The sequence below is a fragment of the Vidua chalybeata genome, chromosome 20, assembly GCF_026979565.1.
Source record: "Vidua chalybeata isolate OUT-0048 chromosome 20, bVidCha1 merged haplotype, whole genome shotgun sequence".
In the NCBI taxonomy this organism is placed as follows: Eukaryota; Metazoa; Chordata; class Aves; order Passeriformes; family Viduidae; genus Vidua; species Vidua chalybeata.
Genome location: NC_071549.1, coordinates 3547052 through 3571064, shown reverse-complemented (window position 1 = coordinate 3571064; position 24013 = coordinate 3547052). Strand labels below are relative to the sequence as shown.

General features: G+C 44.7%; 1 protein-coding gene across 3 annotated transcripts in view; it reads left to right on the top strand.

Moving 5' to 3' along the window:
- Positions 1-24013, top strand: part of CLIP2 (CAP-Gly domain containing linker protein 2) — a 98067-nt gene that overhangs the window by 41819 nt on the left and 32235 nt on the right. For all 3 annotated transcript variants that reach the window (XM_053961122.1, XM_053961124.1, XM_053961123.1), the window contains one exon: positions 15596-16134. In XM_053961122.1, coding sequence (XP_053817097.1) covers positions 15596-16134 — 539 coding nt within the window. The remainder of the gene's footprint in view (positions 1-15595; positions 16135-24013) is intronic.

Sequence of the window (24013 nt, the reverse complement as noted above, 5' to 3'; positions counted from 1 at the left end):
GGAGTTACCTAGTTTTATGCCAAAAACTATGCTTTGAGAGCTAAACTATACAGCATATTGCTGGGAGCCTGGCAATGCCTTCTTGTTTTCATATAAGTGTGCATGTATTATTTTTCATGAAGAATAAATGCACAAGGCTAATAATGTTGGCACAGTGTCTGCTTCTGCAAACACTGTGTGTTGCTTTTGTTCATCAAAAATAAGAGTGAAGCAGACTGTAGCGTTCCCAGGGCCATTAAAGAGAATGGGATGACTGGCTCCATAGGGTAATTAAACTGAAATATGCTGTAATGAGGGTTTGATTAGCCTTAGCTGGGTATTGGGTCCTACTTAGTTGCATTTGGGGTTTGGGTACTGATGGGCTGGGGCTGGTCCCTGCTGGGGGACAGTTACTGCTGTGCCCTGGGGCTGAGTTTGCATGGGGGGGTTAACTTCTTAAAAAAAATTTATTTTCTAGAAATGTGATTATGTTCTGAGGGCTGCTTCTAGTGTGAGACTCAGCAATTCTGTGACCAGGTCTCTTTTGAACTGTACCTGCCTCAATTCTGCTGGAGGACCCTCAATCTCACCACCACCTTAGCTCTCTTGTGCATTTACTGCCTTGCTCTTGCCTTTCCCAGTGGAAAATCTTCATTCCTTTTTATTTATCTGCCACAGTGCTAACAGCAACATCTTGGTAAATTAACTTGGAAATCAGTTGTTCACCCCTCAAGTTTCTCAGGATGTTTTTTAAGTTAAATTGGCTCAATGCATAGCAGTAAGAAGCAATTTCTGTTGTTTCTAGAATTTTCTGTGGTAAAAAACAGTGGGAGGAATGGTGTCCTTCCTGGGGAATTTATGCCTCAATATTAAGAGAGAACTTGGGGAGGTTATTCTCAGGTAATTATTGATAGTTTGGTGGCATTTTAACACAGGCTTTTTAAATAAAGCTGCAAGAAACTGCTGAGGCTCTCTGATTTTGTATCAATCTGTTAATTCTAATTCCCAAATAAATATTAAAGACACTAAACCACTGTTTTGCCTGCAACAAAAGAAATAGGATTGTAATGTCCAGAGCAGCTGATTGACTGGCACAGACATAGGGACCTAATTCTTGTCTGTTCAAAGGCTTTGTGCCTCTTGATTAATATTAACTTGGGGTGTTGTATGCTGTTGAATTGAGAGAGAAGACCCCACATCACGGGGCCAGAGGCTGCTATTATTTCTAGCAAACATTTGGTTTTGCTGTTTTGCATCAGGCCTCATGGAGTGATCAGTATTGTCAGCTCCCATCTGAGAACTGTCCTCAATTAAATCCATGCTGCAAGCCTGGGATTAGTGATCCTGCTGGAAACGTGTCATTGGTGGTGGTGAAGTTTGATTAGCTCTTGCTTTATGTTAATGGCTCTGTATACACAGTGTCTTCGGATCCTTGGGGAATTAGGAGGTTGAGGTGCCAGGGAGGTGTTTGAGGATCAAATGCCTCTGTTTTCAGTGTCAGCAGATTAGCACTCCACTGGTACCCAGAGCTGCAGGATCCAGGTCTGCACAGGCAGTCACCTGGTCAAGGAGTTAACAGGTATCTGAAAGAAAACAAGATTGTTTTCAGGGGCTGAACAGGAAAAACTGCAAATTAGAGTTGCTGGTTTGCTGCTCCAGGGCTGAGGTACAGCTGAGGAGTGGGAACTGCAGCAGCCATGGGAGCAGCTCTGCTGAGGGACCATTAGAGCCTGAGTGTGTCCCCGCATCACTGCTGGGGGTTTGGCTGAAGTGCCCTGTGGGGTGGTTATGTCCCTCCATACAAATCCAGTCATTCATGGACACAGATGCTGTCATGAGACCCTGCATATTTGTTCTCATCCTCCTGGCATATCCTATGCCAAAGTTTTCTGGCTTGGTTGTGGACCAACCACTTGACTATTTGCACAGGGCTTGTATTCAGCTCATACATACCTTTCATGAGCTGCCCTGCCTGCCATCCTGCACTCTGAAATACCTTTTGTACTGGGGTTTTTGAAGGGGATGGTTCCCCCACCCTTTCTGGTTCCCCTCCTAAAGGGAAGAAGTACCTTTGGTGGCATTCCTCTCCCAAGAGGTGATTCAGTGCATTCCAAGCAATATAAAATGGCATTGAATCAATCTTAGTTTTATCAGCTTTACAGGTAACATATAGAGATAACTGTGAGTCTGATTTTAATTGTCTTAATGATTAGATACTCTTAGAAGGATTTGATGTAGTTAATCCTTAATAGTCAGCTCGTTCATTATGGATGAGGCATGAGCACACACCAAAGACATATGGAGGTCAGACACCCTCCTGCTCTCTCTGTCTGTAGCTCTTCACAGAACAGCAGGGAAAGAAAATCTGCTTCCCACAGATGTTCAGCTTATGGAGGTTGGAATATAATGAACTGAATCCTATTCAGCTGGGCTGGGGTAAGTCTGAAGAAGCATCACTGTAGCTGTGCTTATGCCCATCAGAGTAGGGATGCAGGAGTGATCTGCTCCTGCATGTTCTGCCTCCAACAATTGCACTAATCCAGCTAGAGCAGATTAATCATTAAAGACCTGAGCCAGTATTCATTGAAATTAAAGGAAAGATTCCCTTTGGCATAGATGGATTTGGGACGAGAGTCTGCAGAATTCAAGTGGCATCAGACTGTTGGTACATAATATTTGCCATAGGTTGGAATTAACCATCGCACACTGACCCTGCATGTGAGCATCTTCGTTGCAAGCAGTCTCCACAAAAGCCTTAAAACTTTTAGAATACAAATATTATTCTCTATTTATTTTAAGTTCAGTAGGATATTTACTTTTTAATGAAGATGCTAGTAAGTAAATTAATATCCTGTTTCCATAAAAGAGAGAAACTGTTTTTTATGCAGGAGTGAGAACTGTAGGAAAACACTGGTTTTCACAACACTCACTCTAAAATAATAAGGGTTGTCAAAATTGAGCTGTCTGTGACTTCAGCAGCTCTATTCAAAATACAGTTGCTGGTCTCTCTGCTACAAAATGTGTTTGGCAATGCTGTTTTCCAGCACAGTAAATGTGTGTCCTGTGTGCTACATCTGGACTGTGGACCAGAGGATGCAGCAGAGCGCTTCACTCCATGCATGTGTTTGCAGAATTCTTTGTGAGAAAGGAAATGTTTCTGAATGGTGACTTTTAAATGGTCTCAGAGGAAGGCAGTGATGAACTTAGCCATGAGTGCCTCTTAAAAGCTGAAGCTGCACCAAGGTTCAGGAGTTAATTTGTGTGAGGTAGTGCACTGCCAGCACTCCAGTTGTAGGGCAGTGTTATGCAGGAGTAAACTCTGCTACAGGGCTGTTCCCAGTCTGCTAGAGGAATTCCTACCAAGCAGGAGCTGTACGTCATTCTCACTTTCTGTAATTATAAGCCTCCTCTGCACACATGAAACCTCTCTGTTCAAGACTCTGAATGCCTCACCACCTCCTGTAAAGCTTGAAGGCTGTGACAAATTATTACAAGTATTACCCATGTTTTACACAAAAGACAACTTAAAGCATGTCTTCGTTTGAAAAGACAGGAGTCTGTGAAGGAAGGCAAGGGCCTCCCATGAAATGGAAAAAGTAAACCCCCTCCCTCCAAATTACCACAATTTCAAAATAAAAAGGCTCTCAGGCAAAGATATGGGAATGGGAATAACAGTTCTTTACTAGGAAAAAGCTAAATTAAAAAAAAAAAAAGTAATTAGTACAAACAAAACTACTGATACAGTCAGAAACCTGACACCCTGAGGAGTCATGGTGTTGGTGATAGTCCAGTTAAATGGTGGCTGCTCCTCCTGGAGTGGCAGATGAAATGCTGCTGAAGCAGTGATCCCGTAGAAGGGTGTAGTTTTCTCTGAAGGTCTGGTGATAGAGTAGACAGGCCTGGTCTTCCTCTGGGAATCCAGTGAAGAGGCTGAGCTGCTGATTTTATGCAGGGAGGGATGCTTGGCTCCTCCCTCTGGGTGGAGCATCTCACAATGGGATGATGTAACTTTATCAGTCATGCAGTGAGCCATTCAATAGCCCATTAACAGAAGATATCTCCCCGGGGGGAGACATTGTTCTTGGAAGAGATAAGAAAACTGCCCAACTTAACAGAAGATACCTGCCCCACCTCCGACAATGGCAAATAGAATATATGCTGATTTTATAAGCCAGGACAAAGCAGTAGGTCTTGCCCATGTCATCCTGTAAGTCAGAGGTGAAAGTGGAAGTTATCTTGGCCAGCAGATTTTTCTGACCTTTTGTCCTCCCAGTCCTGGCACAGGAGCAGCCGCTTCCCTCTCTGATGCCACTTCATCTCATCCTTTCCACCGACTGAAGTGTTGTGTCTGTAAACATTAGTGCCTTTGGAATTTGGCTGAGGGTGTGCAGTCATTGAGCTATAGGGTAACTTTCTGTCCTACACATGCTTGTCTTATTTCACACTTAAATCTGCACAGTTCTTTAGGATTCATATCCCTGAAGATGATAGAAGCCCTTTGTATTGCTGTATAACTTATTTCACAGAAATACTTTCTACAGAATATTTTATTTGGAGGTATTTGCTCAGGGGAAAAAAAATCTTGCCAGAAATTAGAAGGGTTTTATGGAGATTTGAACAGAATTTCAGGTGAAGATGGTATGATGTTGAGAAAATTCTGAACCCTCAAAAGGGCTTGGGGGTATCATCCTTAGTGACTGATTCTGTCCTGGCTGGGTGTTCAGAAGATAAAAGTCTAAAACTGATTATCTGATAAAGTGATGAAGAAGTGGCATGAGAGAGAATTGGTCCTCAAGTGAGTGAGGTGTACACCATACTAGTAAGGTGAACTGGGAATGGGACCATAGTGTGTGCTCAGTCTTCTGTGCAGCTCAACTTGTCCACTCCCAAGCTTTATCTGTGACCTCTCACTTCACATCATCAATTTCCCTACCACTGCTCCTGGAATGGTGTAAGATGTCATTTCTGGTGGTCACTGAAGCTTAGATCTGTTTGGTTTGAGAACACGTGCTGTGGGGATCAGTGTTTGTATCATATCTCATGTATTTTAGGATCAGATCATGATCATGGTCATGTTTACTTTCAAAAAAAAAAAGGACATCCACTGCAAATAGGTGACTTGGCTTTTCTGCAAATGATAATGATGCCTGTTCATGTACAGCTCATTGCCTTTTGAATTGGATACTTAGCTGTTTAAGCCAGGTATTTTGAATGAAGTAGATGACTCAGTGTTAATCTGCTCTTAAATATCCTTTTTATTAGATTAGGCAAAGCCAAGCCAGCCCAACACACTCTGCATTCTGCGTAGCGTGGGGCTGTGCACAATCAGTGCATTGTGTGCTGTGTAGCCTGCTCTGTGCATGGATGTATGGCTGGAGGAATAAATGGCTGAAGGAGTGATGAATCAAAGCTGTGTTTAGCACAGTGCAGCTCCAGGATTGTGCCCAAATTTGCTTGGCAGTTATGAGGTGGTCATTTTTATCACTGCTATAGTTCCTCTGGGATCATGGGGTGCTGCAGATGGCCCCTGGAATCTCCCTGTTTCAGGTGGATGACTCAGAGATGGTGCAGTTGTCCTGATGCCATGATTCTACTGAGGAGGGGGAAAAACTACAGGGGAGAAAGCCTGGTGCTTGTGTGTCTGCTGGTACCATCCCAGTGGTTCAAACTCTGCTGTTTCTCAGCATAGCTGGTCACACTGAAAACCAGCCTTTCAGCATGCAGATAAGGAGCTAACAAAGCATTCTCCCTCATTCTTATGTCAGGTGTTGTTTTTCTACTTCTCCCCTCAAGAATAGCTGCAGACAGGGCATGAGGAAATGCCTTTTGTGGCTGCAGGCTGGCAGCTCTTGTAAGGAGCAGTTGCTGTGAAGATTATCCCAACTCCTGCCAGAGGGAAGCAGGGCAAAGTAAAATTAGAAAGTCAGAGAAAAGCTTGTGGCTGTAGCAAAGAAATATTCCTGAGATTCAGCAGGTAGAAATGAGAAGTGGTTATCTGTCAAGAGAAAAGGAGTGAGGAAGATCTTACTGCTGTGCTGTATTGCCTTCTCATGGGGAGATTCCATGGTGCCAGCAGAACACCTGAGCTCCCACTTGCACAAATGTAGCAAATAAAGGATGCTTTAAGCCTGAGCTGGGGGAGTGTGGGCCTCTGCAGTGGGAGCACGGGTATGAGTGGCACAGCTCATCACCTGTCACATCAAAGGGAATACTGCTCTGCACTCGAGCTAATCTGACCTGGCTGGGATAACCAGATCACTGAGCACTCTGAGGATACACCAGAGCTTATAATGCTTGTTCCATAGCTGGAGTAAATACTGTGCCCACAGGCAGTCTGTGCCAAAGTTGGAGTCAAACTAGACTGTTTCCTGTCATTTAACTTTTCTTTCCCGTGGATTGTTAGAGGTACTGTCAATCTGCTTGTGCATGGCTGCTCAGGTTATGTCCTATGAGTAAATACCCTGAGTTATGCACACACAGCAACTTCTCCTGTATCTTGTTCCCAGTACAGGGAGCTGCTGGGATCCCCTAAACTGGCTTCAGTCTGATCAGAAAGTAATAATTGGCTTCCAGCCAAAGCCAGGCTCTTTGGTGCCTTCTATTCTCCATTTGATTGGGACTGAGCTAATGCTATCATTTCTGAATGACTAAGTCAGTGGCCTTTCTGTGTGCACCTGCTTGAGCAATGTACTGCTTGGCTGCTCATCTCAGTGCTGTAGGAATGGTCCCAGAGTCCATCCACGTGGGTTTTGTGTGGAAATGATGCTTGAGCAAAATTCCAATATGCAAAAAGGCTGTGAAATTTCAAAACCCTGCTGCTCAGTTAGTTCTTTTGGTGGGGGGAAAGCACTATGCTTTACTTGGCTGCCCTTTACAGTGTTTGGTGCTCAAGATAAATTTCTCCAGTTCAGAACGATCCCAAGACTGTTGCTCTCTCTGTGCTAGTTGCCAGCATTCTGCCTGGGAAATAGTTTATAAATGTCTTATTAAAGACCTGTGTCTGCCTCCTTTTCTTTCTTTTTGTCATTGGCTCAGCTCCCTGAGAGCAGCTGTCTTCACTTCCATCACAGCAGCCCCCAAACCACACTTGTGCCTTCCAGATTCGCACAGCTGAAGAACGGCAGACAGCTGTGCACGCGTGTGTGTGTATGTGCTGGGGTTTGTGGGCATGGGGCTTTAGCCTGAGCTCCTCTCCATGCTTCTTTGAAAAGAAAAGACTCCAAGAAATCAGCTTTATGCTGGTTTCATGGAGAAGTGAACACATGGTGTGACTGCAGCTCTGCAGCTCTGCGGACGCGTGTGAGTGTGAGCTGGGCGTTCACTCAGGCTGGTGGAAGGAAGCTCCCCGTGCAGGACAGGAGCCTTTCTTGTGAGTATCCCCTCCCCAGCTGGTGTTTTTGCTCTCAGGGCCATCTCATAGGTTACCCTGGGCTGCTTTCTAATGCTCCTTTCTGCCCTTAAGTCTTTCATTACTTGCAATGGTCTGTGCGAGGTAACCCAGTTTGGCTATGGGGCTAGTGGGACAAAACCTAGTGAGTCTTTAGAGCTAAGGGCTTGCTTGAAGAGAAAACGATATTTTCTTGTCAGAATAAGTTATGGTGACTAAAGTGAGTAATGCTTCTATGTGGAATATTCTCTAGTTGGAGTGATTTTATTGTTTATTTAAGGAAGAATGGAAACTGTTATTTTGTAATACACATTGTGTTACTTTAACATACTAACCTGGTGTTTATTAAATTCTAGTTTTGCAAATGTGCCTGTATGTTATTTCTAGAGATGAGGGGTGCACATGCTGAGGAAGAAGATATGGGTGCTTCAATCTTTGTTAAATTTGCAAAGCTGTTAAAGTTGTGGGATTTTTGTTTTCATTATTTTTGGTGAAAACAGAGTGCTTCTCCAGAGGTGTTATATATATATATATATATATATATATATATATATATATATATATATGTTTTAAGGCTTGGAAAATGTTAATTGGAGTATTGAAAAGTGAATGTTGAAAGAATACGGTTTTAAAAATAATAATTACATAAAAATTAAAACTGCAATTTTGAGATGAATAGATCCATCCATATGCTGCAAAGTAATTATCCCTCAGTGAAAGAAGCCTTGTGCATTTTCTTCTACTCACTTGCCTCCCTTGTACTGCCAAAACCAATCTGCTTTGCATATTTTGTTGAATACCATTGTTTATTTGAAAAAAAACCTTTAAATCCTCACACATAAATATATATATGTTTGTTTCTTTTCAGAATTACAGTGGATTTGATCTAGCATAGCTAGTAACCCCCTAGCTCCTCCATCCCTCCCATCTCTAGCAGGCACCAGGAATGTGCATCTCGGCTGTGGCAGAGCAGATTTTGTGCCAGTCAGCATCTTGAATGAGACCTTTATAAGAATGCCTTTGTTTGGGATGTGTGTGTGAGGTTCACTGCCTTTCCCAGCTGCCTCTTTGGAGGCAAATATTTGTCTCAATGGGCATCTCCTTCCATTCAGTGCAAGATATCTTTGCAGTGGTCCTTACTCGGTTTTGCTTCTCATTCATAATTCTTATTCTTACTGTCTTTCTCCTCATTGCAGTTTTCTTTCTGGATTATGCCTCTTCTCTTCAAAGGAGCTAAACACAGGGGTGCTGAAGTTGTATCAGATCTTAATATCCATGCCATTGGGGTTATTCCTGGGAGCAGCAGGACAGTAGATTTTCAGGGTGCCAGATACAGAGCTTGCCTCTGTGCCAGATCACAGCCCCAGTTTTTCAGCTTTGAACTTGCAGAGCTTTCAGCTGTTGTTTCCAAGTCAGCCACAAATCCCTGGGGCTTCTTCCTCCCACAGTGTGCTGCCAGGCAGTTGGCTATTGTCTGCAAAGTATTGCTTTTCCTCACAGGTACCTCTTCCCTCTCTGTTTCTGCCTCATCCTGCAGTTTGAAAGGGCTGTGATAAATCCTGAAGAAAACAGCTGCTTCATTGCTGTGCTCAATAATTTAAATTTTGATGTTGCAACGGGCTGGTTTTCACCTGATTGCTGACAGCATCATGTTTATGTAATCCAGGTTGCTTTGAGAAGCTCAAATCCCCATGTGGTAACCTAGAAATTCCATGTGGCAAGGCCTCACCATCAGTGAGAGCTGTGGAGGCAGCAGGCACAGGAGTCTTTGCCTGTGTGGCTGCTGCTGATGCTGCCAAGGGAAGAATCCCTGTCCCCTCTGCACAGGTGGCAGCTCCTGGAGGTGCAGCAGGTTGTGCCCCTCATCTTACCTGGCAGACAAGCTGCTGTAGGTGGTAGGGAGCAGATGTTTTGCACTGTCCTCCTCTGAGGGGAAGCTCTGATGAGCTCTGTTCTCCATCAGTGAGGTTCTGCAGTGTTAAGCTTGGAGATGAAATAGCATTGCAGACCCAAAGAAGCTCATAGTAACAGCAGTATAAATAGATGAGTAAAAACCACTGCACCAGGAGCTGACAGTGATGAGGCTGTAAGGACAAGACCAGGCTGTCCTCCAGCTCACAGTGGAGGGTAGTGGGCTGTTGGATGGGGTATTATCATCCACCACAGATGCTAGGTGCTCTGAGCAGGTACAGTGTCTGAGTGTCATCCCCCCCTCATCATCTGAGCATTGAACCAAGCAGTGAGCCAGGCTGCTCTAGCACTCCAAGGCTCTTGCATAATCCCTGTGGCAGTAAAACCAGACCTTATTCCTTTGAGCTGGCACCCCTGTGGCCAGCAGTAGGGTTTTCCAACTGACAAAATCTTGGCTTCAAATGGGCATTACAGTCCCCTGGTCTCAGGACTGTCCTGAAGTCTTGCCCGGGCTGGGAGGAGCAGAGCTGGCACCAAAAGTTTTTTTGACCAGTCTGGTTGCAAGGCTGCACTTTGAGATGCTCACAGACTGCACAACTTGCTGCCCCATCACAGGTCAGTGGCATCTACAGCAGGGGCCAGTGACATGAGGGTGAAGTGTCTTCAGTCTCGTGCCAGTGGCAGTTCTGCCAGGCTGGGGCACCTTTTGTTGCTCAGTAGTGCATGAGAAGTTTACTATGGGAGGGAACACAGCTGGGATTGGGTGGACAACTCTGTGCTGCATGTCAGGCTGTCTTGTGATGTGGTGATGCTTGAGGGTAAAAACCTCTGAAAATTAAAATAGAAAAGGAAAAAGACCTCTTGTAGGGCCACTGTAAAGCTCTTCTGTAAATGTAATGTTTGTGCTCATTTCTCCCTCCTTCCTCCTCCCTGACACAAGATGCTATTCTGGAATCTCTCTCTCTTTTTTTTTTTTTTTTTCTTTTTTTTTTTTTTTTTTTTTTGTTTAGTTGTGGTTTTAGGGTTTTTTTTTTTTTGCTGTTGTTTTGTTGTTTTTTTTTTTTGTGTGTGTGGTTTTGTGTTGGTTTTTTGTTGTTAAGTTTTTGAGATTTTTTGTTGTTGTTGTTTTTTCTTTCCTCTTTCTTTTAAATCTAGTGTGCCTCCATTTCATCAATTAACTACTTGTCTCCTGATTCCCATGGCAACACACCAGGCTGTTGCATTTCTGAGTCCTTTGGCAGTTGTGGTGCCTGGCATGTGTCTTGGGAGCAGTCAGACCACAAAAGGGTTCTGCAGGGAGTAGGAAATACATGGGCAACACTCACTAAGCACTGCTTCGCACGCTGAACTGCTCTTCCCTTCCTCTCCCTCCTCCCCTTTAGATACAAGTTTCCTTTCCCCTTTGTCTCAGTTGCCTGGTGTTAAGAAATGAGCAACTGGAGTGCTGTGGGAGGTCGAAGGATGTGGAGGGAGTGAGGGGATTGATGGGTTCAGTGGATGTGACTTAAAGATAGCACAAGGCTGAACATGTTGTCAGGATCCTGCAGGGAAAGCTACTCCTGCTGGTGCTGCAGAGCAAGTGCTCTCTTCCTCCCACTTCGGTTTCCAGAGCTTTCTTGAGGAGGGGTTTCTTGCTTCTGTACTATACAAAGCTTCTGTTCACTCCTTCCTACAGCAGTTTCCAAGAGCTGGAAGAATCCATGCCCTTTTTGCAGAAGCCCTTGTGCTTTAAGGGATTTTGGACACATGGCTTTCATTGACACAGTAACAAGAGCCCTGTGAACAGGCTGAAACTTCAGTTAAACTTTTAACCTCTCCAGCTCTTGGCTGGTGGGAATTTGGCTCCTGAAGTACTGATGCCCTGTCAGCGTGGGTCCCTAAAATTGGTGGGATGAGTTTACAAAAAGAGCTCTAAGCACCAGGCTTGCCATAGTGGTGGCTAATGTGTAGGCTATGTGAAGGGCAAAGGGAAAGCAGAGATTTGGAGCTGGATAAAATGTGCATTTAGTGGATGCTCTGTGTGACTTTGATTTACAAGTTGTTGCTCAGCCCTGGAAGCTGTGACCTACAGGAAACCCATTTAATCTGAAAAGAATGAGCCAGCTAATGAACACAATAGGGTTGTAAAGTTGGAAAGCCTGAGTGGAAGAAATCCTTGCTCACTGCTTGTTGTGTCTTGGAGCCTGGTCCCAGTGAGAGGAGGAAGGCAGCTGCTGCTGTTGAAGTCCTTACTAGCAAGTGAGGTCTGTTCTGGACAGAGCAGCACGGGGAGATCCTCTTGGATCAAGCAGGAAGAGCCTTCCTCATTCCTGGCTTCCAGGTGAGCTACTGAGGCCTAGTAGTGACCTCCAGAGAGTTCCTGTGGCTTCTTGGTTGGCATCAGCAGGTACTGGCAGGGTTGGAGTAGAAAGTACCCAGTTTGTTCTGTTGGGTGCATCTCTCTTGTGTAACTCTTCTCAGTTTCATACCTGAGATCTGTACCCTTGGTTTGCTGTTTCTTGGAACTTTTTTCTTAGTGAGTTTTTTGGAACTTGTTGGCATTTATGTGGGGAGTCTGACTAGAACAAGACTTTTCTTCTTCAAAGCAGCAAATCCAAGTGACGCAGACCAATAGGCCAACACCTTAGGTGCCTGTAGGCTGGAAAAGCTCAGTAGTCTTTCATGGCAGTCCTCTTGGGTGGCTTTCCCTTCAGCTGTAAGAGATACTTGGAGAGTGGCAATGCCAATGTCAGGTCTCTGAGAGCAGTGCCATCAGCTGCTCTCACTTTTGGGCTATCTTAAGATACTCATGGGATTGAAGAAAAGTTATTCATTGCTACCATTTGCCTTCTGAAAGGCTGGTGACCAGATACCTACCTGGGAGGATCAGAGCTTAGTCTACTTAGATTACTTGGGATGCTGTCTGGCCATCTAGTTAGGGGGTTAGTAAAACCCAAGAGAAATGAGTTCAACTTGATCATGGTTACTCTTGGCTTCTCTGAAAAGCTGCTGCACCAAAGCCCATTAACTGCTCTGTGGTTATTATTTCATATGTGGGTAATGAAAGCCACGTAAAACACAAGTTTCTACACTACCATAATAAACAAGGTGAACCTTCAGACAGTTCCTTATTTGCATCCTGTACTTCTGAATAATTCACTTCATGCTCAACAATAATGATGTTTCTGCCTGCACTGCTCAGGAGCCTGGAATGAGATTATTTCCCTGAGATGCAATTACTGTATTTCAGCATACCTGCTGAAATGACAGGCACCTAGAATGAACAAGAGTGTGTAAAGTTCCACTAAAATTTTGGCTTTTGGGGGAAGACAGTGTTGCATCAGGAATCCAATGAACTGTTCTTTATTTTTTTGCTGGTCCAAGTCAGTTTTGAAGGTGTTTGCTCTTGCAGTGAAATACGGTGAGTCTAAATGCAATTTTAAATCCTGCTGCATTGTTTGTTCAGCCTTGGGCAGCCTTCCTGCCTTTCTTTGCTTGAGCTTTGCTGCTGAAGGGTTTGCTTATCCCAGCCACATTGCAGAGGTGCTTGTGAGAGTTAATGTGACCTCTATCTTCACCATTAACTAACACCTGAAATCAAGAACTATGCTGAAACTCAGGCTCAGTAAGACTAGGAAAACAGTTTTGATCTCTTCTTAATATAGCAGCAGAGCCCCCCAGATTTTATGTGCTTACAGTTCCCTGTACGGTAGGTTGAGTTTGGCTGTCCTTGACACGGTGGATACGTGTGCACAGACGTGCACACCTGGCTTTGGTGCTCTGCCAGGCACGAAACCAAGCTGTAAGTTGTGTTTCTAATTTAATTTATTCTCCTACCTATCACAGACCTTATTGGTGATAAACCCCTGTAGCCAGCTTTGGTTATTTAACTTAGAGTCTTCTTAAAATGTAACTTGCTAATCTGACTGCTTTACTGTCTTGTGCTATTAAGCATTCAAATTACAATGATGGCCTTATTTTTTGCCTGTGGTTGTTTTTATAGTTCAGATGGATTGAGCCCTGTTTCCTTCACACTTCTTTTTATTTAAAGTATTTTGTAAAGACCAAGAGCTCTAAGCATCCCTATAGTCTTTGGGTTTAATTTTTTTAAGGGGAACCTGGTTCTTGGATGTAATGCTGTCCATCTGATGGAGCTCATCTTGGTGTACTGTCCTACAAAATTGAGAGTGACACAAGCTTAAATGCCAGAAATTTGTCCAAAAGCCCCCAAAACTTCTTGATGATCACATCAGGCTGAGGAAACTTCCAAGGCAGGGTCCAGAAGCCAGGAGAAGGCTCTCCCTAGGAGCTGACTGAGCTCTGCTGGGAGCTCTGTTGCCACCAACATTTTTAGCTGGGAACAGTATTCACACGGCTGGGGACAGTATTTACTGTCCTTCCTGTACCCATCATGGGATTTTCCTGAACATTCCCCATGTCTTATGCTGTGCATGTCCCTTTTGGCTGATCTTCTCAAGAGTTGTTCCAGCCCTAGCCCACTGAGCCCAGGGAGCTGGTTGGAGATACTTCTGTTTGTGAGAGGAGTTTGTACAGTCACACCTTAATTGCTGCTCTCTCCTTGTTCAGATGAGGTTCAGACCAGGCAGAGGTGCTGCTTCCAGGGGCCCTAAACTTGTGGCCATAGAAGTTTGTCAAGTGTTGACTCTGGACTCTAATAAGAACGCAAGTGTCAAAATTGATCCCTCATAATACACATGATTTAGCAGAAACTCGATTCTTCATGCTGGTGCTCTTTTCTTTCCTTTTTCCTAGACCTCTAGCAAAGCTTTGAAGTATCTTGCTTTGAGAGCTTTTATGTTTTTCACTCTTTCTAGGAGCTGAGCCTGATCTGTCAGGCCCATTACTTGTGAAAGAGCTGTAGAAGTGTTGGGGACTGAGCCACAGTGATGGCTGAGGCTGAACAAGTTTCACAGTTCATTACACATAAGCACTCAAGTTTGGCTTGTCTCTGCAGCTACTCAGGGTGTCCTCTGCCAGCCTTCTCTGGTAGCAAATAAAATTTTTTTCCTGGCTCTGCTTTAGAGTTTTCTAGTTGGTGGCACCCAGAAACTTCAGCTGAAAGTTGGGGTGAAGAGTCCAGGGAGCTTTCATTGAGCACAGGATATGTGGGACCAAGCCTCCTGCAAACACCCCCTACACTAGCTGTGTGGGAGAACCACACCTGGGACCTCAGGGCTAATGAGAGCTGAGGATGGCTGAAGGTCCATGGTATGTGACTAGCTGGATCTTATTTTGCAAGCTTATTTCCCTAGTTTCTGTTGTGGTTTGTTTTAGGGCTTTACTCAACTTCCCCCTTTAACCCTCAGAGTTTTAATGAAGTTCACATGTTCTTGTCATTTGTTGCCTGGGGCCCAGGCTGAAAGGCCAAAGTTGGTGACAGGAGGGTTTGACAGTGGGGTCAGCAAGAGTTGGGTCACTGCTGTCTCATTTGCTTGGGTAGACTCTGTTCCCATTCACGCAGCTGTCACATGTTTAAGGGTCCTCTTTTGTATTATGGGGAGTTTGGCCAATCAAGATTCTGCTGGAGAGTGTGAGCAGAACAGTGAATACCAGCATCACCTGCAGTTTTCCTTCCCCAGGCAGCAGAGAATCGCTGTAAGGCTGATGCTGGAAAAAGGGCACTCTTTATTGCCAGGTTATTGGGTTCCATGCACATTGTGTGACCCTGCAAGGCTGTGCATGAAGGTTTATAGATGCTGTTTATACTGAACATACCCCAGGTGTCTGCTTGCTGGTGCATTTGCTCCAGCAAAGGGCACACCAGCAGCTGGGAAAAATGGGGGATTTGTGGAGGCCACTGTGTGGTCCCACAGGAGCTGTTAGTGGGACACACAATGGGGTTTTCATGGTGCCAAGTACTAAAACATCAGTGCCTCACACTGTTTAAAAAAAAATATATTTTTTGATTATTTTTTGTGTAAAAGGATGACTTTGGCTTCTTCCTGCAAAGCAGCAGTTCATTGGGCTCCCTCTCTGGTCCTTAAGCACTTGCCACCACTCCTGTGCTTTTGAGCTTATCCACAATCTGGGGTTGTGAGGGGGCTGAGGTGTTGTAAAGGGGATGAAGAGACTGGCCATTTCTTTATGTTCTGTGTGAGACCTGCAGAAACTGGGCAGCAGATGGAGGATCTGTGCAGATTAACACTGAAGAAGGTGTGTAAGTAATGGCATCACTCAGGTTTAATCTTCACAGGGCATACACCTGCAATCTAAGTTGTTGTCCCAGATGTTTTCTTTCTGTAAATGCCTTTTCCTGGTGTTTTGGCTTCCTTCTAGGACTTGTCCTTATACCAAAACCTCTTTTTCCTTGATCCACAGGCTCACCTTTACACAAGCAGGGTACCACATCCACCACCAGCACCGAGAAGCCGGGTTCAAAGGTTGCCGAGGTGGGCGATGATTTCCTGGGAGACTTTGTGGTGGGCGAACGTGTCTGGGTGAATGGAGTGAAGCCAGGAGTGATCCAGTACCTCGGGGAAACGCAGTTTGCTCCAGGCCAGTGGGCAGGGGTTGTTCTGGATGAGCCGGTGGGTAAGAATGACGGCTCTGTCGGAGGAGTGCGGTACTTTGAGTGCCAGCCGCTGCAGGGGATTTTTACGCGACCATCCAAGCTGACACGGCAGCCGGTGGCCGAGGGCTCAGGGAGTGACGCCCCCTCCGTGGACTCCCTGACGGCTCAGAACTTGTCACTGCACTCGGGGACGGCCACGCCACCTCTGTCCACTCGCGTGATCCCGCTGCGGGAGAGCGTCCTGAACAGCGCCATGAAGACGGGCAACGAGTCTGGATCCAACCTCTCGGACAGCGGGTCGGTGAAAAAAGGGGAGAAGGACCTACGGCTTGGAGATCGTGTGCTGGTGAGTTGATTGTGGGGTCCCCCTGGAATGGCAAAGGACAAGGATTTGTCCCCCTGCTGAGTGTTTCTGGTCAGCTTCAGGAGGAGACAAAAGGAGGACAGGGTTGGTGGTGAGGTATGGGATGGAGCATGGTCTTGGGAGATGTCTGGGCCAAGTAGGCATCAAACATCTGTGTTGTCCTGATTTTTAAAAGTGTTGAGTTTTCTTTTATAGTTCTTTTGAAAGTTTTAAAGTTCTCATAAAACTTCTTTAGCCTTTTGATAATGTTTACATATTTGAGAGTCAGAGTTCCCACACAAATGTATATGTATAAATTTAATGTATAAATAATGTATAAATAAATAAATAAATTTAATGTATAAATAATGTATAAATAAACCCCACACAACTTAATGTATAAATAGAATAGTTTACATATTTCTCTGTGGGTGGAGAGAAATGATTGCTTGATCTTTGGACCAGTGTGGTTGGAGAGGTGGTAATTCAATCCTCCAATCCACGGTCACCTTTGGAATTCTATAAATACCAGATGTTTGAATAAAACTGGGTCTTTTTCTCTTTTGAACTTACCAAGCTCTGTGTACTCATTTTGTGCCCAATAGCACATCTGCACTGTTATTTGGGATGCTGTGTCTTCTGGACATGTCTGTCTTTCACATTGGTGTAGGAGAGCATGTCCCAAAGTACTTCTTGTATTGGACAAGTCCTGAACTGTAGAAAGATGTCAGAGAGAGAACAACTGAAATATGAGGGAAATAGAAGCAAAATAATTTATTATGTTCTAATCTAGTGATAGTTCATAATGGAGTGTATTATTTAGGCTCTCAAGGAATTTGCAACAGTGGCTTGCTGCATGTGGGTGGACATAGTCTGAAAGGACTTGCAAGAATCTCTCCTGGGTTGCTCTTTCAGGTGGTTCAGTTTTCTTATGTCAGATGTGACACAAACTCCTTTCCTGTACAGAAAGGAACCTCCAGTAATTTTTAGAAGATGGCAGGACTTTGGGAGAGATCACTGTTGTGATGGATGAGTTATCCACATCTGATTTCTGTTATTTTCATTATTTGGAATAGACTACCTTTACATTGTTTAGATTTTATATAACTAAAATAAAAACTACTGGACAACCCAACACTAGTCCCAAAAGGACATTGGAGACTGGCTCTGACAGTCCCTACAGACACTCCTGATTCACACAGACTGTGGAGCCAGTTCTACCAAACACCTGTCATTAAACAGATGTCCAGTCTGTCTGCCCTCCCCCACAACCACTGCTGGTACTGGAACCAGCTGCAATACCACATGGATAACTTTAAATGGGATTCAGATTATCCAGGGTGTGCAAAGCTGCAAGCTGCCATGGCTGTTGGTCAGAGTCACCTTTACCTGTTAATTAACCCTGTTCATTTATCCACCTCAGATGTTACTAGATAAAGTTTGTGCTGTGACTTGTTAGTGTAATAAAAAGCTCCAAAAGAGTGAGCCTGGATTAAGTTTAGTCTCTCACTGGTTCTAGCAGGAATGCTCAGCTTACAGGAACATGAGGAATTGTTTGCACACAGTCATAGGCATCCAGGAAAAGAACAGATAATAGCAAGAAGAAATAATTTGCTGTTATGGTTCATTCACATGTGCTTGCCTTGGCAGCTTTTATTTTACTTATGGGAGGTGTCAGTTAATCATGTTGGGTATTGGAATACATAAACAATAATTCTGAATTAACCTGAGTTGCATCAAATTCCTTGAGCAAATGTTTGCTCATCCTCTATGGATTGGTACAGTTTTAGTTGTTTTTATGACTCCCAGTGTTTCCTTTTCTGAAAGAGTGTATTTTTATTTCAGAGTGGCTTTTAGATGTGTGGGATTCACCAAAGGCTTTTCAAATGAGGGAGGACATGTTTTCAGTGATTGCTTGTGATGAAGCACAAGGTTGCAGGGGACCCTTCCAGGTCAGCCAGATGGACACCTGGCTCTCTGCAGTCTGGCCATTTCCTGATGAAAACTGAAAAGCCTTTCTTTAACTTCATTAAAGTCCATTATAGCTTGAAGACATTTTTGGTTTTCAGGTTACTTTGTTCCAAGACTCTCTCTGACTTTCCAGCAGTTGCAGAAAGTGACTTTCAGCTTTCCATTAGAAGCTTTCCATTAGAAGAGTTAGATAATATTTGCCTTTGGCACTCTGACTTTTTCCCAGAGATGTAAAAATTGCAAAAATCCACCCTAATGTTGTAGAACTCATCTCTTGAAGTCTGGCAAATAAATGTGGGACAATTAACCTTTGCTTTAGTGACAGCTGAGCTTCCTGAAATTAGATAATTGCTGAAGTTCTGTTTATGTGAGACTGGCTTATTGCCTTTCTGAGGGGAAAGAAGGGCTGGAAACAGAGCAGCGGAGCATTTTCTGCCTGGGAGGAATTTCTGCTTGGTTTTTTGCCTAAGAAAATATATTTTGCATTCTTTGTGGAGAGGCCTTCTTAGCAGCTGAACTCATTCCCCTTTAGATGCCATTGCTATCTGAAGAAGTGGGGGAAGTAGGTGGTTTATTATATGTCATCCTAAATAAAAAATAATTTAAACTAAAAAAAAAAAAATCCTCTTAGAATAGGTATTCTGCCCTTCAGCCATGCCTGTATTTCCTAACTGGGATTGTGCAGTTCAGCATTGCAATGGAGTGATAAATAAGGCTGTGTAAGGGCCAGGGTATATCCCAGTGGCTGGTTCAATTGCCAAGGGGTATTGCCCCAGATACTTTTTAGATGGATGCCAGGTTTGTGATTTTTGCTGGAACTTGCAGGTCTTCAAAGCCAGTGGAAATGCTGGAGCAGCAGCACTTCAGCTGGGCAGGGCTGTGTGGAGCCTGCCTGGGCTGCTGAAAATGAATCCTGGCCTTCCCCCTGAGTGTGTGGTTCTAATCATCTTGTCTGTCTGCTGCAAACTACTTTTGCCCCCAGTGCGTTGCAGCCCCTGGCTTCTGGCAAATGACAGAAAGCACTGATGAATAAACAAATCAAGTTCTTTCTTCAGTATCCCCCCTGCCTGTCCCTGCCACAGCCCTGCTTGGCCAGCCCAGAGCTGCAGAAAGCATTGAACCTCCTGAGTGAGAAATAATTTCCTGAGCAGCTCCCTGGGCAGGAGAATTGCAGCCCAAGCCCTTCTCCTTGGGCAGAGACAACTCACTGCTCTGCTGCCAAAATCCATGAGCTATTTCAGTGCCTGAGACTGAAGCCTCACTGCTGGAAAGGCATGCAAGGTGTCATGAAGGAAGGATTCCTGCTCTTTATTTTCCAGGTTAACCATTGGAACTGTCCCAACTTGTGGAGTCCTAGAGATGCAGCAGTGCTCCTTTGTGGCCTTTTTCAGACAATCACCAGACACATTCCCTTATTGCTGACCAGGCAGAAAAGAAGGAAGGATCCCATTCTGTATTTCTATCAAGGCAGGATTCTTAGCATTCCACTGCCTGCTTAGAGCTCCAGCAATTGCTGTGTCATGGCTAGAGAGTGTAGCAGAATGGCAGTGTGGGAGTGATGGATCTCTGTCCCTATGGAAGTTTGTGACAGGCAATGGGAAGTGCAGATGTTTGCAGGATTCAAGAGACAAGAAAACATCTAGGACTCCTAGCTGGAGCTCTTTCCTCACTATATGAGATTGTTGCTGGAAAGGGGCTTTTTGTAGGAGTGTGTAGTGTCAGGATAAGGGGGAAAGGCTGACAGAGTAGGGTTAGATTTGATATTAGGAAATATTCTTCCTGGTAAGTGTGGCGAGGCTCTGGCACAGGCTGTGCAGGGAAGTTGTGTCTGCCCCATCCCTGGAAGTGTTCAGAGCAAGGTTGCATGGGGCTTGGGGCAACCTGGGCTAGTGGAAGGTGTCCCTGCCCATGGCAGGGGGTGGAACAAGATGAACATTATGTCCCTTCTAACCTAAACCACCCCGTTTCTATGCAGTGAAACAAATAAATAGCCCAAAGTTACTGCTCTGCCCTGCTGCCACATTAACCCTTAGAGGGTTAATGTGCAGTCTTTGTGCACACCCTCCTAACCATTCATCTGGGCTGAGCCACTGCCTGGCCCTTGTCTGCCGGGTGCAGTATCTGTAGTTAAATAGGAGCTGTAAGTGGACTGTACTGGAGCAAACTGTGTTAATAACATGGGCAGGCTTGGTATCAGAGACAGCCCCAGGAGGGGAAGCTGTAATTCCAGGCTTTCCTCTTCCACCACCTCCCTAGGATATTATTTTCTCACTGGTGGCTGACAGATAAATGCACAGAAATGTCTTGCATCAGCAGTGCTGTCAGACTCATTGCTGTGTAATGCTGACTTGTGCTGTGGGGATGGGTAGGCACAAAGATGAGTGGTTGGATGAAAAGAAACTATAAAAGTTCCTGTACTTCACATACAGAGGGCTGGCCTGTAATTCCTGGCTGTCTGTTTCTCCCCTTACCTTAAAAGCCAGTTCTGGCATTCTCAGATGACATGGTATTTATTCAATCAGATAAAGCTGCTGATTGCACATGGAGGTGAAGTTGTATTTACAGATAAACCTGACCACAAGCCAGTTCCCCACCTTTCACCAGCTGCTGAACACTGGCCCTGGCTGTAGCTGGGACACAGCCCCAGTATGTGATGGCCACATTTACCCCCTTGCATTATTTCAGGTGATCTGTAGTAGCTGGACCCACAGCCTGTGCCTTTGCCAAAAGCACCCTCTGTAAATCAAGTATTGTGTGGTGATTTTCAATGCTTGGAGGAGCTAAACTGTGTATGATGGGAAAACAGCTCCTGCTTCTCTCAGCTTGGGTAGAAATAGGATCCTTTAGTGGGTGGATGAGTATGGGGAGGGGGAAATAAACCCAGCCATTCATCCCCAAGGGAAAGGATGGTTGGTCCAGTTTACAGGCTGGATAGAGCCTGCAGGTACAGCTCTACCCAGAACAAGCCTCACTTGTCCAGTAAAGGGGATTACCAAGTTCTTGTTGGCATCATCTAGTAACAGAGTGGAATAAGCTTATGTGCTGCACGCAAAAAGTACTTGAAGGTCCTCAGAGGGTGAAGCAAGTGTCCTGTGTGTGCTCTTTTCCCCCTCCCCCTTCCTTCCTCTTTCCAGAGGTGAGCAGCAGGAGAGTCCCACGGCTCTGCTGGGGCCCAGCACGGGACATGAGAGCTCTGCAGAGGAGGTTGTCTGTGTGCTGGGCACTCTGTGCTCCCACATCCATCCTCTGGCCAGCAGCCCTGTCTTGTGGAAACTTTCAAAATCAGTTTAAATGGGTAAATTAGTATGTTAAACAGAAAGGACAGTGTTATCTCTGGATTTCTGCATGGGAATATGATCAAGCAGGTGTCTCAGCTATTGCTGACCCCTGAATGGGCATGATATGGTTGGAGACAGTCTCTGTTGGCCTGAAAGGCACAGAGAATTTTATTTTCTTCTTCTTCCTGAGCAGTGTTGGAGTGTACTGCAAGCAAAGCAATGCCCACAGGCCACAGGCTGAGGGCAGCTCCCCAGTGGTTCTTGCTTAGAGCAAGAAAGAGCAGGGCTGTGAGGAGCAAAGAGCAGACGCAGGCTGGAGGGGGTGCTACTCACAGCAGCCAGACTGAGATCTGTCCTGCTGCTAATCTGGTAAATTGTTTAAATGATAGGTTAGCTCTGTTGAAGGCAATGTCAGGAAGGATTAGCATCATTGTCTTTTCAGTCCTAGGATACTGGTCTGGATCCCATTTTGTCATTTTGATGGGAAAAGCACAGTAAAATGTGGTGTCAGTGATACCACAATTAGCAGGGAAGGTGTGTGATGTCCTTCCATGACTGCATGTTGCTGCTCTGACTCACCAGTAGATACAGACCTGCTAAATATCCTCTAAATATCCTCGGCTTCATTTTGTTGTGAAGGTCAGGCCCTACCTAGACTGTCTCTTGAAACTACTGGGGATGTTTCACTGGGAAAGGGATGAGTCAGCAAAGTAATCTTTGATTAAAGGCATGAAAAAGGGGCAGGGAGCTTCAGTCTGGAACTGAATCTTCCAGGAGCTCCAAGGCGTGTGGCTTGGAGGCTGCTCAACTCCAGCTGAAGAGGAAGGGCTACCACAAGCTTGTTTAAACTTAACCTTAAATGTTTTTACCTGAAGTGAAGAAACTTGGGAGTGTTGACACTGGTCAAAATAATCTCCAAACCAAAAAAATCTAGTATCACTGTGTCAATACTGTTTCCATTTTTTGGAACTTCCAGAAAGAACTCTTTTTAGCTGCTTTATGCTTGGTTTTTGTTGTTGTTGTTTTTCCCAAAGCAACTATAAAAGCAGTAACATTTTATATTTGGTAAAATCCCATTCTCTTGGGCATGAATAATCTCAGCAATAGTTTGGGTAAGGCAACTGTTAAAGGCTTCTCAGTAAAGCTTTGGGAGTTTTGTTCATTTTTAAGCGAAACTTGTCAACTGCAGAAGCCATGACATGTCTGAGCTGAGGCTGATGGCAGCCTTGTTAATTCTGTGCTGTCTCAGGCTTTAGCAGAGAGAGGGGTTGCCCTCTCCACTTTGTCCTTGCTTCACTCCAGACACTGGGCATGTTGGAGATGTGGCTGTGACTGACCAGTGGGCTAGGCTGAGACATGCAAACAAGTTACCTGTAGAGAAACTCATGACTTGGAGTGGCACTGATGCCAGCATGGGGCTGGGATGTTCTAGGTTGAAATCCTCTGGTCTCCATGCCATAGGAGCCATCCATGCTCAGCTGCTGTTCACACCTGGCTTACAGATAGTGGTATCCAAGGGATGGCTCTGAGCTCCCATGAGTTATGCCATGCCATTACTGCCTTCCTTGGCTGCCTTGTATCCTCTGCCAAGGTGATACCTCTAATTTATTGAAGGGTTTGATAGAATCAAACATTCTGTTCTGATGAGACCATTTCATACACAGGCACAACCTGCTGACTGGCTTCCTCAAAGCATTATTTATTTTATCAGCATTAGCTGAACAAATCTGCATGTCTGAGACGGGAGAACTTTCTGGACTCTCCATCCATCAGAGTTTTTGCATGCCTGCCAAAAGATGGGAAGTTCAGCAAGAGGCTCAAGCACTGGCATGCAAGCCTGATCTTGGCTTCTGACTGCACTGCCAGCTGGACTGTGGGGAGCCCAGGCTTTGGAGAGCAGATGTGTCTGCCTTGGCTTGGGGAGAACATGGTGCTGATGGCAGGGTGTGTTTTAGAGAGGATGGCAGAATAATTAAAGCTCCAACGTGAAAATAGAATACACTACTCTAGAAGGAGGGAATCATGTGGCTGTTCAGGGGAGTTTTGGACCTGATCTGTGTTTATAGTTCTCTGACATGGGGCTTTTGGCTGGGAGCATGTCCTGCACTCTTACTGCACAGTTTTAGTGTTGGCATAAATAGTTTGTATATCAGGTCAGTAGGGGTAGTGTTTTTACTCTCTTGGTTGGAAAAAGCTTTCTTAAATATATAATACTAATGGGGACATACCTGAGTGGTTCTTTGTGTGGGTGGAAGAGTGGGACCCTGGAGTAGATGCCACACAGTCACACTGATACAGGGAGCTCACTGGATTTTTAAGGTTTACATGAGACTCTGTCAGGGTCATATGGCGTGGTAAAGGAAATATCTGACTCAATATCTGGAATTAAAACTCAATAAAAATAAAATTGAGGGGGCACACCAGCAATGGTAAGTTCCTATGAATTATTCCTATGATTAATTGCACTTATATCAAGTTCAACTTGCAGCTAAAGAAATGTATTAGAATGGCATTACATCATTACATTAATATTAAGAGGCTAAATCTGTATAAACTCAAATCAATCAAAATAGGAACCAGCATTTAACTGTGAGTGTTAGGTAAAAAACTCACTGTGACTGTTCAAATCAGTA